This window comes from Papio anubis, chromosome 12, assembly GCF_008728515.1.
Source record: "Papio anubis isolate 15944 chromosome 12, Panubis1.0, whole genome shotgun sequence".
In the NCBI taxonomy this organism is placed as follows: Eukaryota; Metazoa; Chordata; class Mammalia; order Primates; family Cercopithecidae; genus Papio; species Papio anubis.
The window spans coordinates 10,186,606-10,205,793 of NC_044987.1; the positions used below are offsets into that span (position 1 = coordinate 10,186,606).

The following is a 19,188-nucleotide window of genomic DNA, read 5'->3' on the forward strand; positions in this document are numbered from 1 at the left end:
GGCACTGTGGTTTTCCCTTCAGTCCATTCAGCGTGAGCTCTCCATTTCTTTCTTTTTTTTTTTTTTTTTTTTTGAGACGGAGTCTCAGTCTGTCACCCAGGCTGAAGTGCAGTGGTGAGATCTCAGCTCACCCGCAACCTCCGCCTCCCGGGTTCAAGTGATTCCCCTGTCTCAGCCTCCCCAGTAGCTGGGAGTACAGGCTAAGTTTTGTATTTTTAGTACAGATGGGGTTTCACCATATTGGCCAGGCTGGTCTTGAACTCCTGACCTTGTGATCCCCCCACCCTGGCCTCCCAAAGTGCTGGGATTACAGGTGAGAGCCACTGCACCCAGCCACTCTCCATTTCGTGACTGCTTTGTGTCAGGATCTGTGCCAGGCCCCAGGAATACAGCAGTGACCAAACAGACACACAGTCCCTGCTCTCTGAGCTTAGCCTTTCTTTTATTCTGAAAACACAAACCAAAACAACAGTAAACATCGCAAACACCCTTCTCAGATGCTTCATCTTTCTCCTTTGCTTTGTTAAACCTTTCTAGAACATCTTCTGTTTTCATTCTTTTCACTCTCTTTCCCTGTGTTCACTCTTCAGCCTTTGTCACCTGGCTTCTGCTTCCACCCAACAATTTGTTCACCTTGATGTTACTATCCTTCTTTTAAGGAGAAAACTGAGACCTCTGCCACATTCGGCACTGCGGACACCCCCGTTAGAAACTGCATGTTCCTCCTTGCTTGCCTGGTGCTTTCTTTTCCTAGTTCTCCTCCTCTGTCGTCTCCGTCCCTTTTTCTTTGCTTCTTCATTCCCTTGCCTCAGAGGTGGTCCCTGTGTTCCCCCTGGACTTTTTCTTTTTCTCCTGTGCATGCTTTCCTTGGTGCTCAGAAGTTCCTACATTTACAAGTAGTAATTCACTTAACAAATATTTGAGTGCCTACTATGTGCTCAACACTGTTCTAAGTGCTGGGGATATCGTAGTGAGTAAAACAGGCCAGAATACCTGACCTCGTGGAGCTTACAGTCTAGTGTAAGGGAATACTGAAAGTGAATCATAAAATAAGTAAATTATAGACAAAGTATCTGATGCTATCCAGTCTTACACTATCTGAATTCTCTCTATAAAAGAGCTCAGGAACTGAATGGATTCAGGTAAATTTTTGGATGAATCCTTTGCTCTATGAACTCTTACTACATGGTATCCAAAACTCAGGACTCAATCACATTTGGATAATGTATTATGCTTTGCTATCTGAACTTGTTTTCACTTTGTGAAATCAGAAGCTGAATGAATAAATGTGGATATCACAGGATAGGTTAATGGGTGACATGTGCTAATGAGACAAAACAAATAAATATGTGAGGGAAGGGAGGCAATAGGAAGTGTTTGTGCTGGGATGGGGAAAGGCAACATTTCAGTAGCAGCCTGAAAGAGGCGAGGCAATGCAGATATCTAGGAAGGGCACAGAGGATCCATCTCTCCCACTTTGGGAATCTCTCCTGCCTGCTCTTCCCGTATTTTTTTTTTTTTTTTTTTTTGACAGAGTCTCACTCTGTTACCCAGGTTAGAGTGCAGTGATGTGATCTTGGCTCACTGCAACCTCCACCTCCCAGGTTCGAGTGATTCTTCTGCCTCAGCCTCCCGAGTAGCCAGGATTACAGGTGTGCCCCACCACACCCAGCTAATATTTGTATTTTTAGTAGAGACGGGGTTTCACTATGTTGGCCAGGCTGGTCTGGAACTCGTAGCTTCAAGTCATCCATGATCTGCCTGCCTCAGACTCCCAAAGTGCTGGGATTACAGGCATGAGCCACTGTGCCCGGCCTCCCACCTCTTCTTCTGTTATCACATCACTGCTGCTGGGAAAGGTTTTCTGATTTTAAGGACTCTTGTAATTAGATTGGAGCCACTTACATGAGCCAGGACACTCTCTCCGTCTCAAGGTCCCTAACCTTAATCATGTCTACAAAGTGCCTTTCACCATGCGAGGTAACACAGCCACAGGTTCCAGGGATGAGTGTGTGGACGTCTTTGGGATCTATTATTTTTCCTACACCCCACATTCTCATTCTCAAACATTTTCAAGTGGGTTTCCATTTTCTTTACTCCAAGATATGACTCCAACCTCCTCTCCAGTCTTATCTTCCACTATTCTCTTTTATAATCTCTGCTCCAGCCAAATACTCTCAGAATATTTCCTATTCTGTGTGGCTTTTCACGTATTTTTTCTTCTGCCTAGAGTGCCAGCTCTGTTTATTAAACTCCTGTTGATGGTTTAAGGCTTCCCCAGCTCTCTTCTTCCCTCCTGTTTACCACTCCCCTCTACCTACTGTCAGTGAAACCACAGCCACTCTCAGTCAGTCAGCAAACACTGACTCTCCATCATGTCCTGGATGCTGGGGATACAGACGTGAATCAGGTGAAGTATCTGCTAATAGTGTAGTGAGCTAAGGGAAACACTGAGCAGATGGTTATTGCAAGGTCTAGTGATGCACAGAGTATTGCGGAAGCGCGGTGCGGGGCGGGGAGGTCAGTCTTTATTAGGCCTTTTAGGGTCTGCCTCTCATTTGATATTCTTTCTTTGTGTTAAAACTCTTTAATACTTGTTTGTACTTCTTGAGGCACTTACCATCTTTTGCCATATATTTTATTCAACTAAATACTTGTCTTATTCTTTTTTCTTTCTTTCTTTCTTTCTTTTTTTTGTTTTTTTTTTTTTGAGACAATCTTGCTCTGTCACCCAGGCTGGAATGCAGTGGCGCCATCTTGGCTCACTGCAAGCTCTGCCTCCCAGGTTCAAGCGATTCTCCTGCCTCAGCCTCCTGAGTAGCTGGGATTACAGGCACACACCACCACATTCAGCTAATTTTTTTGTATTTTTAGTAGAGACGGGGGTCTCACCATGTTGGTCAGGCTGGTCTCGAACTCCTGACCTCGTGATCCACCTGCCTTAGCCTCCCAAAGTGCTGGGATTACAAGCGTGAGCCACCATGCCCGGCCCTATTTGCCTTATTCTATCAACTATAAGACCTATGAGGAGAGGTTCCATGTGTCTCTGTATCACTTTCCTCACTGTCTCCCATCCATCTAGTAGTTCCTGACACATGGTAGGTGCTCAGTCCATTTTAATTCTTTTGGAATTGATTTGAATCCTCACTATCGCACTGTCTACTTTTGGAGTGCCAGAGACTTAGCCATAGTCAGTCGTTAATAAACCTTGGGCTGAACTGATCCCATGCTGGTGTGCGCATGCATGCCCCCCTCTTCACCAGCTTTCTCCTAACATGAAATTGCTCACTCTTGCCTCTGTTGGTTACTGGGCAGTGTAATTGGATGAATGGGTTAGACTGTGCTGAGAATTTAAACACTGGTTTTGGCTTCTGTTGCTTTCCCTTTGGGCCAAATTTCCCATCACTTATCTGTCCGTGTTTTCTTTACCATAGCTCTTTATTTTTATTTTTTGACTTTTATTTTTTATTTATTTTTTTTGAGATGGAGTTTTGCTCTTGTCACCCAGGCTAGAGTGCAATGGCATCATCATGGCTCACCGCAACCTCCGCCTCCCAGATTCTCCTGCCTCAGCCTCCCGAGTAGCTGGGATTACAGTGCCCACCACCACGCCCAGCTAATTTTTGTATTTTTAGTAGAAACGGGATTTCATCATATTGGCAGGGCTGGTCTCGAACTCCTGACCTCAGATGATCCACCCACCTCGTTCTCTCAAAGTGCTGGGATTATAGGTATGAGCTACCGTGCCCAGCCTCTTTGCCACAGCTATAAAATTGGATATAAAACCACCCAGAAAAAAAAACCAAAACACATTTCTTTTTAAGCTGCCCCCTGCTTGCTTTTTCCCTTCCACAGAGCTCAGTGGGAATGAGTGGCTGAGTAAGAGGGGACACATAGAAGAGAGTAGCATGGGGAGGTGATGGCCTTCCCACCTCTCACCTATTTGCGGGAAAGCGTTGATTATCCGAGAGTCTGTGGATCCTGTAAGTGATGGGAAGCACAGGGAAGCCTATTGCCTAGCCAGAGAGTTTTAACTTCCATGTTATGTAAGTGAATTATTTATACTCAGACTGAGAGCAGAATCGCTATCATATCTGCCTCTCTCCCAGGCAGAGAGTGCTATCTCCTTGTTATGAGAACAAGCGTTTTGAGCAACTGAAAAAACATGAAGACAGATAAAAGGAAACTTATCACTAAGGTTACGGTTTTCTCCCTTGGAAAAGATTCTCCTTAGGGAAGGTTTGGAAGAGATAATAGTGTTCAGACCAGCATATTGGTCTTGATGCTGTGTCTTCTCTGTGCCTCTCAATCTTATCCTACTTTTGAAAGTCTTAGAAAAGAACAGAAGAATGACCTCTGCCCACCCTTCTCACCTAGACCCACCTAGCAGCTGCAGTTTGTATCCATCGACCTTTCTCTGGCTCTTTTTCTTTAACCGTTTCTCTGCACAGAAAACTTAGGCCACGGATATTTCAAGTACATGTCAGCAGTGTGCTGGCTCTTTGGGCGTCACCTGTATGACACTCTGCAGTATCCCATCGGGCTGATCGCCTCCAGCTGGGGCGGGACACCCATTGAAGCCTGGTCATCTGGACGGTCACTGGAAGCCTGCGGGGTTCCTAAACAAGGGTAAGACAGCATTCTCCAGTCTGAGAACGAGCCTAGCAGGGAATTATGTAAGAGAGAGGGTCATGGTCCTCTGTGGGGAGTTAAGTATATGTTGAATGTCCCCATATGTGTCGAATGTATGTAATTTATTCATGCACAGGGAAAGCATTATTCTCACTGTCATTGCCACCACAATCGTTTGAGAACATGTAAACAAATTATCTTTTTCCCTAGTAATAGTAATAGCTAGTGGTTACTGAAAGCTTTTTATATGCCAGACACTGTGCTAAGCACTTTATATATGTATTAATTATAATATTTTGAATATATATTATTATATATTAATATACTGAAGTGTAGACATTAGAGACCATGGGCGAAGACACTAAATTTCAGAGAGATTTAGCAACTTGCTCATGGGCGTGACTAGTAAGTGGCAAGTCTGGCTTCAAGGTCTGTGCCCCTCACCATTGTGCTGTATTGCCTAGAAGAATAAACAATCTAACAGGAAGAACAAATGTTGTAAACATGTACTCAGAGAAATGTATCAGTACACTGACTGGGAACACCCGCTTAGGAAAGGCTGGATCAGGAAGAATACTTGGGGAGGGAAAGGGCTAGTGAATACAAATCCTGATACTAACATCGATGTAGAGATGAGCAGTATGTGACCTGCTTTCCCGGACCGTGTCTCATTCACGCTGGGAAGGCCTGTGGGAGGAGGATGGGCTTGAGCTCTTGGTATAGTTTGGGTAAAAGCTTGCCTGTGGGGGAGTGAAGATATTCAACTTGGAACAGGAAGAATGGCCTGCAGTAGAGTAGGAGTGAGCGTTAGACCAGCTCTCTGGGGGTGGAAGGGATAATCCTGAGGGTGTGGGGATGTGGGCTTCTCACACGCAGCAGCTACAGGATAAATTCATATAAATATTCCACAGAGAAATCTGAGAACGTGTTCAGAGCCTTAAAAAAGATGCCCTTTGCCACAGCAGTTTCATTTCTGGGAATTTGTCTTATGGATATAGTTAAGCATATATGCAATGACTTAGCTATAAGGAAGATACTCCTGGCATTGCTTATAAAAGCAAAAAGTTTAAAACAACCTAAATGTCTGTCCATTAAATGAAGGTTTATTTAAGAAAAGTTAAGTAAATGTATTGCTCCCCCTCCATGTGAGATACTCAACAATAAAACACTCCTCCTCTGTGACTTTAATTACCTTAGAAATTACCTTTAATTACCATAGACAGCTGACTGATACACTTATTTTGGGAATAACCCGGAGGTGAAATTCAGAGAATATTCCCATGTTTTCAAGAGAAGGAGTTTCCATTCAATTTTAATTCTGTGTTGCTTTCATCAGAAGTTTGCCCAAGTGAAAGTGGATAGATGCCCAATTAGGGACCCTTAGGTGATCAATCACTGGCTCTCTGGTGACACTTGTGCATCGTATGATTTCAGGTCCGTTCCATATAATTCTGTAACTGGTCCCAGTAAGCACTCTGTCCTCTGGAATGCCATGATCCATCCACTGCGCAATATGACTCTGAAAGGGGTGGTGTGGTACCAGGGTAAGTGTTCAGTGTACTCTTTCTCCATTGTATCAGATAGCGTTTGCTGTGTAACACAGCACCCTAGAATGTAGTGGCTTAAAGCAACAATCACTTTATAATTTTATTCAGCTCACTGTTCTGCGGCTTAGCAGGTAGTTTTTATGTCTGGGCTGCTTCAGCTATTTCCTGCTTGGACCTCGTTTGTGTCTTTGCCCACCTGGCAGATTGTCTGGTGACTGGATGACCTAGGATGGTCTTTCCCTAGATGTATTGTCTGGGGCTGTTGCAACATCGTTCTGAGGTGGGCTCTTATCCTTTAGCAAGCCAGTATAGACTCATTTGTTGTTTGTATAATAGTCTCAGGATTCCAGGGTCATCAGGAGAGGGCAGAGCCCAAACTTGAAGTACTTTTCAAGCCTCTGCTTGTATCACATTTGCTGATGCCCCATTGGCTGGAAAAAGGCTGGTCCAGAGAGACTGTGGGAAGACCACTACCTCAGGGCATGGATAGAGGGAGGAGAGTAATGTGCGGTCATTTTTGCAGTCTACTCCAAACTCCCCTTGCAATTTGGACTGTTTTTAGGGGAGTCCAATATAAATTATAACACGGACCTGTACAATTGCACATTCCCTGCACTCATCGAAGACTGGCGCGAAACCTTCCACCGTGGTTCCCAGGGGCAGACAGAGCGTTTCTTCCCATTTGGATTTGTCCAGGTACGATGTGGGTAAAGGCTTCTCTGTCCGTGTCAACACCTGTTCCTGTGTTGAGAGGAAGAGGTTTAGGGGCATTGGTGTGGGGATGTGCTATTTAGATCTCTTTCCTGGAGTTCATCTTCCTTTTTCATCCTCATAACGTGCTGGTCAAGAACTGAATGTAAGGCTTACTTCATCTCAGTTCACTGATAGGACAATTAAATCTTCAAAAAAGTTGATAAGTAACTAATATTTCTTATTAAAAAAGGATTACAGTTTCATTGAGGAAATATTAAAAAGATAAGCAAAAAAGAAGCTAAAAACATTGATAATGTTCCAATCCAGAAATAAGCAGCTCTCTTCTGCTCATTTATTTTTGAAATAGATCTGTACTGTATCTTGCATTTTTCTCTTTAAGTAATATTTCAATTAGAGATAAGTAGTAAACATTTTTTTCATGTCAATAAATATTAATCTTCAATGCAGTTTGTAATGACTGTAGAGTCTGAAATATGGTTATATTGTAGTTTATTTAACTAGCTCTCTATAGATTGGGCATTTAGGTTGTTTTAAACATTTTGCTTTAATAAGCTTTGGCATGTTTATTTTCCTTGTTGCTCATTGCATGTATGCTTGATTATTTCCATAAGGTAAAGTTCCAGAAATGAAATTTCTGGGTCAAAAGGTACACCTTGATAAGGCTTTGAACATGTCCCCAGATTTCTCTGTAGAAATTCATGAATTTGTATAAATTTACACTCTTAGCAACTGTCTGTGAGAATGTCCACTTCCCCACCCCTTCCCCAGCTTGGTGTTATCCCTTCCACTCCCTGGGATCCACCATGCTCTCTCACTCCCAGGCCATTGCCTTGCTCCTTACCTTCCATACTTTCCTAGTTAACTTTAATCACCCTTTAGGTCTCAGCCTACATATTAGTTAGGAAGCCTTCTGTGACTATCCAGAGTCTGGGTTAGATGTCCCCTTTCTCTCTACTTCCCCTTTTTATTTGCATGAGGTTGCCTATGTGACTACATTTTCCTGGGTCACACTTACATCCCTAGTATGTGTGTAGTTGATTGGCACTCATTAAATAGCGGCTTAACACGTGAATGAAAAAAGATAGCAAGAGAAACCATACATTTAATTAGAGATAACTAGTCAGAAAGATTCTGCTTTCAGCCTTGCATAAAAAGAATAAACATATTTGACCAAGTTCATAATTGCCTAGCCTCCACATGTTCATATGACCTAAACTTTTTAGCAGGGTGGTAGTGCTGGTTTTTCTAGAACATAAGAAATCAAACAAGTAAGGTGATATAAAAACAATGCCCATCTTACAACATGACAACAGAGTAGGCTTTACTGTGTAAATGGGACATCCATGGTCCCAGACACCCACCTCCGCACGCCCCACAGATGCCTTCTCACCATCCTCCCAACTCCCCTACCTTGTCCTTTTCACTGTACCTTTTTTTGAATATTTGTATAGACCTTTTCACTTAAAATACCTTTATGATTATTTTCTTTCTTCTTTCCTACATTTGTCCTGACTTTGAAATGAGATTATTCTGCTCATTATTTTCCAAGTAGCAGCTCCTGTCACCAGTTCTGCATCCCTGTTGGTGGAAACTACACTTGGCCCTTGGAAGTACTTTTTTCTCCCTTGGCCTGTGCACGTGGTGATTTGAGTATGACTTTAGCCAACTCACACCAAAAGTATGTGTCGAATGCTTATTATATGCTGTGAATCTTGTGAGGTGCTAGAAATATAGCAATCAGGCCGGGCGTGGTGGCTCACGCTTGTAATCCCAGCACTCTGGGAGGCTGAGGCGAGCGGATCACCTGAGGTCGGGAGTTTGAGACCAGCCTGACCAACATGGAGAAGCCCTGTCTCTACTAAAAAATACAAAATTAGTCGGGCGTGGTGGCGCATGCCTGTAATCCCAGCTACTCTGGAGGCTGAGGCAGGAGAATCGCTTGAACCCAGGAGGCGGAGGTTGTGGTGAGCACTGCACTCCAGCCTGGGCAATAAGAGCAAAACTCCATCTCAAAAAAAAAAAAAAAAAAAAAGAAAAAAAAGGAAAAAGAAGTATAGCAACCGGAAAGACCTGGTTCTTGTACTTATGCCTTACAATTTAGTGAAAGTCCCTTAATCTCCAGGCTTTCACTTTATTATCACCAACAAAAACATGCTGGTTACTAGTGGAAGTCTGGAAATATAAACATATCCCTTCGAAGGGAAATACCCAGCATGACAACATAATGGTTCGGACTGAGTCTGAGCGAGACTAACTGCATTCCGATGCTAGCTCTGACCCTTCTGGGCTACGTGTTTTTGAACACGATACTGGACTTTTGTTATTTCAAATATTGAGTGAGTTCATCCATGTAAAGCCTGGAACATACCAGGCAATGTTAGTGTTGAATATTGTTGATAGAGAAATCAGAAGATCTGGAGGGACAGTTGGTCTGTAAGGAAAGAGGAACTGGCTTCATAGAAGTGCTAAGAGTGAAATGATGGTTGCAGTGACTAGAATACAGCTAGAGATGGAGGATGTGAGCTCCATGGAGAGACCAGGGCTGGACACGTGTATCCCAGACTGGTTAGTAGAAAGGCCACCTGGAACCTAAGAGAGAAAGAACAGGAGGCTAAGGGCTGGAGTCCCAGGGAGTGTGGTTTTTAAACAGGGATTTCGAGGGACCGTTGAACATACCACAAACTGCAGCATGTTATTTGTGAGCGTGGCCAGCTTTATATTCTCTGGCTGGTCTACGCCTTTATTAGCCGCAGTATTTCTACCACCCACTGTGGGAGACCGATTAGTGCCCCACTGTATCTCAGGTTAGGAAAACCGGAATTTCATTTGGGTGTGGAGTACGCCGGTGCCCCCATGTGGCGAGTTTGTAGTAGTGCAGTCAATGAAAGAGTGAATTGCTGCAAGAATTCTCAGCAAACTGCCATTTTGAGAAAATTCCCTTGGCTTGAGGGGCTGTTGTTAGCATTGCTCCCTGTTGAGCTTCAGGCTAGTTTTTTACCACAGATCTTTCCTGTGACTTGTTACTGTGATCTTCATTATGACCCTGGCTGGCGCACGTGGTTGCACTTTGTCTTCTGGGTGTTGTGTGGAAGAAGTAGGGTGACTTAATAGATTTTTAATTCCCATTTTCTAGTCTTCATGAGATTCCACTGTGAGGCTTCAGCGGCACCTTTTATCATTTCCTATGTTAAAGCTGATTTGCCTAAGAGAATTTTAATAAGAGAATTGGAAATGGCCTATTAGTTCCATATCATATCCAAGGCTCCTTTCTGTTATTAGTGCAACCTCTCCGTGTTCTCCTGATGATTTTCTCATCTTTCTGGAGCAACTCAGAGAGCAGAAAATATCCTCGATTCAAAGTTGCATTTGGCCACATTCGTAGGGATGATGTCAGGTATTTTCTGGGCTGTGTGAGTAATAAGGCTGGGTGGAACAGTCTGTGTAAAATGCAGTCCTCTGATGGGGTCAGACATTTTGAAATGGAGTCAAAAAAAAACAATGTTGTTGCTGGCCCAGACTGCTTCCCAGTTTGTGATTTGACTTACAGTTAGATCATGGTTTGTAAAAGAGAGATAATAGGTTGATGCCTCTCATTGGCTGGAACTGGTGCTAAGAATAAGATGCTATCTAAATCAAAGGACAGGGTGATCTGAGTAAACATCAGAAAAAGAAGGAAGAAATAGTTGGACTGCATGTATCATAGTAATAGTAAAGATTTTTTCTGGGAGCCTCTGTGTTTTGCAGGAGTAGGAGTATATCAACTTTCCGTTTAGATGAAAACAAATCCTGTTAACTCACTCTGCATTCAGAATCTGACCACTTCTCACTACCTTTACTCTTCCTACGCTAGTCTAAGCCACCATCATCTCTCCCTTGAATTAGTGCCTCCTAACTGGTCTTCTTCCTGCTTCTACCTTTTTTTCTCCTCCTTTAGGATATTCTCAATATATCAAAGTGACCCTCTGAAGTGTAAGTCAGGTCGGAAGGCTCCAGTGGGTCTCCGTGTGCTGAGGTCAGCAAGGCCATACATGACGTGCCCCCTGCCTGCATTACCCGCCGACCTCACCTCCTAATTCTCTCTGCCTTGCGTACACCACTCCAGCCACACTAGCTACCTTACTTTTCTTTAAGCACGCTAGGCGTACTACCGTCCTGGGGCCTGCCATTTTCTTTTCCATTCTGCCTGGAAAGTTCTTTTCCCGCTATTTTAGTTTTCTATTGCTGAGCAAGAAATGACTGCATATTTTACAGCTTAAAACAATACAACACACATTTATTATCTCAGTTTCTGTGGGTGAGATGTCTGGGCCTGCAGGGCTTAGCTGGATCTTCTACTGAGGGTGGAAGTGAAGGTGTCAGACAGAGCTGGGGTCTTATCTGAGGCTTGGAGTTCTCCTCCAAGCTCATGTGGTTGTCAGCATAACTCACCTCCTTGAAGCTGTAGAACGCATGGCAGTTTACTTCTTGATGCCAGCAGGGGAGGGGGCTGGCTTCTAGACCCTCTTTGAAAAGACTCACCTGATTAGGTCTGGCTCACCATGATACTCTCCCTTTTGATGAATGTGAAGTCAGCTGACTGGGGACCTTACTTGTAACATCTGCAAAATCCCTTCACTTTTGCCATATACAACATAATCACAGGAGTGATAACCCATTACCTTTGCCATAGCCTATTAGTTAGAATCAAGTTACGAGTTCCCCCTACCACAAAGAGGAGAGGATTGTATAAGGATGTGGCTCCCTGTGAGTCATCTGCCTGACATACCCAGATATCCTCATAGCTTCTTCGCGCATCTCCTTCTAGTCTTTGTTCAACTCGGACACTCCCTCCTCCTTCTCTATTATATTTTTCTCCAGTGCACTTGTCACTTTCTCATAGGATATGTAGTTTACAGATCTATCTTGTTATTCGTTATCTCTCTCCACTAGAATATAAGAATGGGAAGGGATTCTTGTGTTTTGTTCACTGCTCTATCTTCTAGGCCGGTATTAGTGCATGACACAGAGTAGGTGCTCAGTAAATATTTGTTAAAAGCATGAATAAATAAATGAGCTGACTGATAATACATGAGCTGTGGATCCTTCACAGGCTCTTTCTGGAACAATATTATTCCCCAGATATTCTGGTGCTACTTGGATGCCTGAGATGCCACACAGTTCATTCAGATGCCGTGGCTTCCGAATGATGGATTTTACCCTTTCTCTTGTGCCCCACATCCAGTTGGTTGCCTGGTTTCGTCAGTTATTTCTCATCATCCCATTCCACTACTATCTCTGTAGATTAGACCTTTGTTTTTGTGTCTAGCATATTATAATAGCTGCTTAACTAATCAGTCTTTCTGTGTTAAGTCCTTTGTTTTGGTTTTTTTTTGTTTGTTTTTTGAGATGGAGTCTCGCCCTCTTGCCCAGGCTGGAGTGCAGTGGCACAATTTTGGCTCACTGCAACCTCTACCTCCCAGGTTCAAGTGATTCTCCTGCCTCAGCCTCCCAAGTAGCTGGGATTACATGCATCTGCCACCACTCCCGGCTAATTTTTTGTATTTTTAATAGAGATGGGGTTTCACCATGTTGGCCAGGCTGGTCTTGAACTCCTGCCCTCAGGTGATCCACCCGCCCTGGCCTCCCAAAGTGGTGGGATTATAAGCATGAGCCGCCATGCCCGGCCTTATTTTGTTTTTTGTCAGAGCCATTTGTATGATCACTAGAACAATCTTTTGAAATGGTCCTTCGATCATGTCAATAATTTCAGTGGCTCTGTAATTTCTTAAATGAGGTGAAATTCATGTAACATGCAATTGACCATTTAAAAGTGTTGAGTTCAGTAGCATTTTAGCACATTCACAATGTTTGCTGCTGTCACCTCTACAGTAGTTCCTTATTGCTTAATACGAAAGTATCAACTATACAAACACTTGCCTTGCTATCTTTCCCACTTTGTCTTTCCTTCACAAATCCTCCAGTCCAGCTGGATTGCCCTTCTCTCGGAACGACCATGCTCCTCCCCACCTTTGCATCTGACATGCTTCTAACATGTGAAGTGTGAGCAGTACTGCCTGAAGTGACTCCTCATATTTTTGGTGCCCATTTCACTTGTTTTTATGAATTCTGAGGCCACGTTTTCCTATAATAATAATCTTTGCCTGTTCTAAATGTTTAGTACTTGCTGTCTGTGGCACTGATTTAACATTTAATCCATAGTATTTTATATGTTTATGAAACATAAACCCATTAAACCCTTATGTTTATTTCTTATGTGTAGGTCTGTCCTCCTCAACAAAGCTGTAAAGTACTTGTACCAGTTAGCTACTGCTGTGTAACAAACTACCTCAAAACCCCCTGGCCTAAAATAGCCCTTCTTATATAGGTAGCTCTTGTTTGGGGAGCTGGGGTTTGGGTGATTTGGCTAAGCTGCAGATCCTTAGGCTCTTTCAGACCGCTGTGGGTCAGCAGGGGAGCTCTTGTCCTTCTCCAGAAGCTCTTGTCCTTCTCCAGGGAGCAGCAGGCTAGCCCAGGCACATCCTTCTTATGGCGATAGCAGCAGTGCAGTGAGCAAGTGAAGCCATGTGGGGTCTCTTGAGGCCTAGGCTAGGAAGTGACACACCGTAATTTCTGCTTCTGTCTATTGGTCAAAGCAAACCACATGGCTGAGCTTAGAATCAAAGGGTTGGGAAACATAGTTGTCCTGTTAACAGGAGGAACTGCAAAGCCACATGGCAAGAGGGTGTGGATACAGGAAGGCGTGAAGAATTGGAGTCTTGGATGCAATTTAGCACATGCTCAAGGGTAGATTTTTCTGTGCTTCCCTACAGTGCCTAGCCCTGTATTGTATACAGATGTATCAGTTATCTATCGCTTTGTAACAAGCTATCCCAAAACGTAGGGGCTTAAACCATCAGCCATATTTTTTGCTCATGATTCCTTGGGTTGGCCAGGGTGGGGCTCACCTGGGATGGCTCATTTCTGCCCTGTGTGATATCAGCTAGGTTTGCTTATGTGGCTGCAATTTGAACTGGAGGATCTAGAAATCCATATGACTGGCCCCTTGTCTGTGATTGCTGGAACTCTAGAACCTGTCTTTCTATGATCTTTCAATTTCCAAGGCCCCTCTCACTCCATAATCTCTCCAGCAGGGTAGCTGGACAGTGTTTACATGACCAGCTCAGGGTTTCAAGAGAAGGAAATCAGAAGGCAAGGCCTCATAAGGCCAAGACTCAGGAGCTGTATAACATTATTTCTCCTGCATTCTATGGGTCAAAGCAAATCCCAGATTCAAAGGGAAGAGAAACAGACTCCGCTGCTGAGGTGTGGCAAAGTTGCATTGCAGGAGGGCACATGGGATGAGAGGGACTGTTGCAGCTGTCTTTGGAAAGACACTGCCACAACAGTAAGAATTTCAGTAAATACCTGTTGAATGAGCATTTAAATGCAATGAGAGAAGCAGAAGCAGAGTCTGCCAGTGAAAAAGAGTCCAGTTTGGGATTCTGATGCAATAAAATTAACATTGTCTCTGCTTTCTAGTTATCTTCAGATTTGTCTAAGAAGAGCTCAGACGATGGATTTCCCCAGATCCGTTGGCATCAAACAGCAGACTTTGGCTATGTCCCCAACCCAAAGATGCCCAATACTTTCATGGCCGTAGCTATGGACCTCTGTGATAGAGACTCGCCTTTTGGCAGGTATGATTGCTTCTTGGGCTTTGCATGAACAGTGTGTTTTCTCTGTAGTCTTTCACTCTGATGTTCATAGGTAAGGGGCAGATTAGACTGAGGATTGGCACTTAGAATCACGTATGCTGGGATGTGCTGCAGATGTTTGCTGCAGTAACAACAACAAACATCTCAGTTCTTTGATGCACCAAAAGTTTATTTCTTGCTCACTGTCTATGTGAAAAGAAGGTCAACAGAGACTTTGCTCACTGTAATCATTCACAGACCCAGAGCAATAGAGGCTCCAAGTTGACCTGTGCTTCCACAGTCATCTTAAAGTCTCATACTGGCAATTCAGTGCTTCCACACAAGTCATTTCTGCTCACATTGCACCGGCCGAACCAAGTCATAAGGCTATGGTTAACTTCAGTGACAGCAGAAATGGAATTCCAGCACTCCTCTGGCCGCAGAGGGGGAATACTGGGATATCTGTGAGCAGCCCCAGGGAATACCGCACAGTAACTGTAGGATGTGAGGGGATTTCACATAGGAAATAGAGTCCAACACACAGTGTCTGGATTATAGGAGGAACTTGATTGATTTATTGAATAAATGCATAAAAGCTCTAGGGGACCAAATAATGAACAGTTCATTCAGAAGAAACCTGACTTTTAGTGGTTAGGAACAATCTTATGAGTTAGCTCTCTTAGGTTAGTTCTGGTATCTTTCCTTCCTCCATGTCTCCCTCCCTCCTCCCATCCCTCCCTTTATTCCTTCCTTCCAAGCCATCTATTGTTTCAAGGTTTCCAACCTATAGAAGGCCCAGAGCCCCATCTATGGCTACCATTCACCATTTCCCTTAAGTTGACTAGCCACTGATCACGGAGTTCAGTCAGCTTTATTTTTACTTTCATAAAGGGTGCTTTGTATAATCCCCTTTTTAAAAAAATGTGGTTATTGTTGAGTTTAAACCCAAAGTTCTCTACTTGTTCCTCATCGTGTAGCGTCCACCCGCGAGATAAACAGACTGTGGCTTATCGGCTGCACCTGGGGGCCCGTGCTCTGGCTTATGGTGAGAAGAACTTGACCTTTGAAGGACCACTGCCTGAGAAGATAGAACTCTTGGCTCACGAGGGGCTGCTCAATCTCACATATTACCAGCAAATCCAGGTGCAGAAAAGGGACAACAAGATATTTGAGGTGAGAAGAACAGCAGAATAAACAGGGGTTCATTTTGTGGTGGAGTCAGGATTTCCTCCACACCAAGGCCGTCTCTTTTGTTACAACATTACGATGCGGCAGGTCTTGGTTGGTTGGGGCTGAGCATATTTCAGAGCCGCAAATAAACAGCTGTTAATTCATTAGCTTAGAGGCACTTTTGACAGACAGGACAATCAAGAAAGGGAAAACAAGTCCATATTAAAATGGACTTTAAAAATTTTAAATTTCCTTTTAAATGTTTTCTCCCAAAGCAACCATCTTTGCTAGGGCAGGGCCTGCAGCTTTATTTGTAGGTTACCTGTTGAAAGATCCTTGCTCCAGAAGATTCACCTCATCCTTGGGTGTATTTTTTGTTACACTCTCCTAAATCCTGACATTCTCTGAGTTGAGGTTCTCCTTTGAGAGGCTTATTCTTAGGTATTTGTAACTTAGTGTGACTTATATAATGAGACTCCTTCTAATACCTAGCAGGGGTCATTCTGCTGTGGAATTGGGGCCATTGATGAAAGAGGTTATTTAGGAGTCTCTGATAGTTGAGGGTGGGGGGTGGAGGCATTCCTACGTGGAACATTTAAATGAGTGACTTTGGGAATCATGAGGCCTTAGGTTGGGAAGGGGTGTGTGAAAAGAATGCATTGGAGAAGAGAAAAGAGTATTAAAAGCAAACTTTTAACTACACAGGAGTTTATCTAGGGCTGCTGTTTCTGAAGTCCTAACTACGGTATCCACCTGCCTCTGATGCTTGGTTGGCACTTACCCCACTTAGCTTCTTTCCACACTGGGTTCCAGGTGAACTGAGAAGTCTGCATTCTGAACTCTCCTCTTTTAGTCAGTTGCTGGTGGTCTGCCCACCCTCTGTTCCAGGACAGAATTTAACCTTTGGGTTCTGGATAATTTGTATTCCCGTTTCTGGATTGCCTTCTGGCTTGAGAAAGGCTTCGTATCTAGAGTTCCTTTATGCCCCTTCTTCATTCTGCAGCTCCTTTGGGAGTGCCACAGAGCAGCAGCAGCAGCTGGGCCACTCTGTTCACTTAAATTCCTGCCTGCCTTGCTGTTTGGCAAGAGGGGTCACCCAAAGAATGTTCAGGGGAGCCTTCCCTAAATGCCTCATGTGATCATGCTTGTCTCCCCCAGCAAATGTTTTATTTATTAAAATTATTTATTTAATCACATGAACATGTATTATCAACCTGTGGCTATACTGACTAGATCCAAAGTGGGCTCAGGTTTCTTCTGGTTACTGTAGGAGTAGGTCCTTGGTGATGAGTGTCTCCTTTCCACCCATCCATTCTGTCTGAAAGAGCAGTGCTGCTTCTTAGAAGACCCTTCTGACCTAATCATTCCTATTTTATGGCTCTCTTATTAGATCTCCTGTTGCAGTGACCATCGATGCAAGTGGCTTCCAGCTTCCATGAACACCTTCTCCACCCAGTCCCTGACCCTGGCGATTGATTCTTGTCAGGGCACCGTGGTTGCTCTCCGCTATGCTTGGACCACGTGGCCTTGTGAATATAAGCAGTGTCCCCTATACCACCCCAGCAGTGCCCTGCCAGCCCCTCCCTTCATTGCTTTCATTACAGACCAGGGTTCTGGACATCAGAGCAATGTTGCTAAATGACTGTTTCAATATGATCAGAACTTAGATATAAGGATGGGTCCTTCAGATTTTAGCATTTAGGAGTTTCAATAATAACCATTGCTTTTAAAGGAAATTAATAGAAAGCCTCATTGAATGGCTTCCAGCTAGCACATGGCTGTTTCTATATTCTGATGAGCCCAGGCTGGTAGGTAACTTGAAATGCTTGCTTTTTTTGTCCCCTAGTTAGTCGAAGGGTCTGTATTGGACTAATTCTGAACTACAGACAAATTGGACCTCAATGTCATTCACTTCCCTCATATTAATGGGAGTGAAATATCTAATACTTTTGCTCCTTGTTATCCAGAGTTGTGGGATCTCAGGATTGGAAGATTTTAAAGGCTGCATAGCCCAGCTAGTGTTCATGTGTTCTTTTTTTTTTTTGAGACACAGTCTCGCTCTGTCGCCCAGGCTGCAGTGCAGTGGCTGGATCTCAGCTCACTACAAGCTCCGCCTCCTGGGTTTACGCCATTCTCCTGCCTCAGCCTCCGGAGTAGCTGGGACTACAGGCGCTGCCACCTCACCCTCGTGTGTTCTTTACAAAATTTCTGACAGGTGGTTACTGAATCTCTGTATGAACTTTCCATTAAAACTTTCCAAGTTTTTCCTTATGTGGAACTCAAATCTGTCTCCTGTGAAACTTTACCACTATCGGAGTCTTTCATATAATTGAAGACAGATCTCTTTGTATTCTCTTCAAGCCCAAACCAATTCTGTTCCTTCAATGTAAATAATGATAATATGAATGTTTAAGAAATAGGAAACATGTACAGGCACTTTGGGAGGTGCTAAGTGACTGCCCTAAGGAATGAAAAGCAAGGGCCAGGTGGGAGTAGCCCAGGGAAGGCACTGGGGCTGCCAGGAACAGGAGGGACGGGAAACTCTGGCTTAGGTAAACATGAACATAGGGGCAACAGAGGCAAATGTGTTGTTCGAGTTAAATATAAATCTCAGGCTCTTTAAAGGTAAAAGGTTTAAGGATAATCCATTTGGAAGAAAAGAGAGAGTGAGGCTGAAAGTAAAGCCACATGACAAGCATATAGAAAAATAATGCAGATGATACAAACATGAAAGAGACCTTTTGTGTTTATTATTAAGAATCTTAATGCAGTTTACTGATGGATTAAAAACAGTTAACGGTGCCTGAAAATTATGTTACCTATTAGAAGTTGGAAATAAAAGCATAATCACTAGTGATGTGTATATATTTGTATCCAGTCAAAACTTGCAAATTGTCCTTGAAGCGTGTGAAAAGGAACAAGAATGCTATCTATGGGTAGCTTTCCTCCCCTTAATGTGAAAAATGAGAACTAAAGCAAAAAGCATCACTCACTCTACATATACAATGTATTTTACGGAGTGTAAAAAATATGGTTTAGGTAGTGAATATATTAATGAAATCATATGTAAATTTATTTTTAGTGGCTGAATAATTTAAAACATTATGTGGAATTCACTATATTTCCCCCAATTTAGGAACTGTTTACTGTTTGAAAATGAAATTTATAATCACTCTGTAGAGTGAATGATGGTTTTTGCTTTAGTTCTACCCCTCTATAGAATTCCAGGGGGTTCTGGTGTAGCTCCAAACAGGAATAACTTTGTCAGTGCCAAGATTTTATTTAGTTAAAAAACAAAAAATCTGCACACTTTACAAGGAACTTTGGCTCCCCTGAGGACTTCCTAGCATTCAATTCATTCAGTTAACTCCTGTTGCCCATGCTTTGACCTCTCCTGCATCTGGCCCCATAGAAACCATGAACCTCGGCCGGGCGCGGTGGCTCAAGCCTGT

The 19,188-nt window shown here is 43.4% G+C and overlaps 1 protein-coding gene across 1 annotated transcript in view; it reads left to right on the forward strand.

The window, feature by feature from the left end:
- Nucleotides 1-18,589, forward strand: part of SIAE (sialic acid acetylesterase) — a 38,035-nt gene extending 19,446 nt beyond the window's left edge. Inside the window, exons 5-10 of the mRNA XM_003910886.4 lie at nucleotides 4,452-4,629; nucleotides 6,067-6,176; nucleotides 6,742-6,875; nucleotides 14,412-14,569; nucleotides 15,544-15,739; nucleotides 17,127-18,589. Of these exons, the coding sequence (XP_003910935.1) occupies nucleotides 4,452-4,629; nucleotides 6,067-6,176; nucleotides 6,742-6,875; nucleotides 14,412-14,569; nucleotides 15,544-15,739; nucleotides 17,127-17,378 (1,028 nt within the window). The 3' untranslated portion in view covers nucleotides 17,379-18,589. The remainder of the gene's footprint in view (nucleotides 1-4,451; nucleotides 4,630-6,066; nucleotides 6,177-6,741; nucleotides 6,876-14,411; nucleotides 14,570-15,543; nucleotides 15,740-17,126) is intronic.
- The last annotated feature ends 599 nt before the right edge of the window (nucleotides 18,590-19,188 follow it).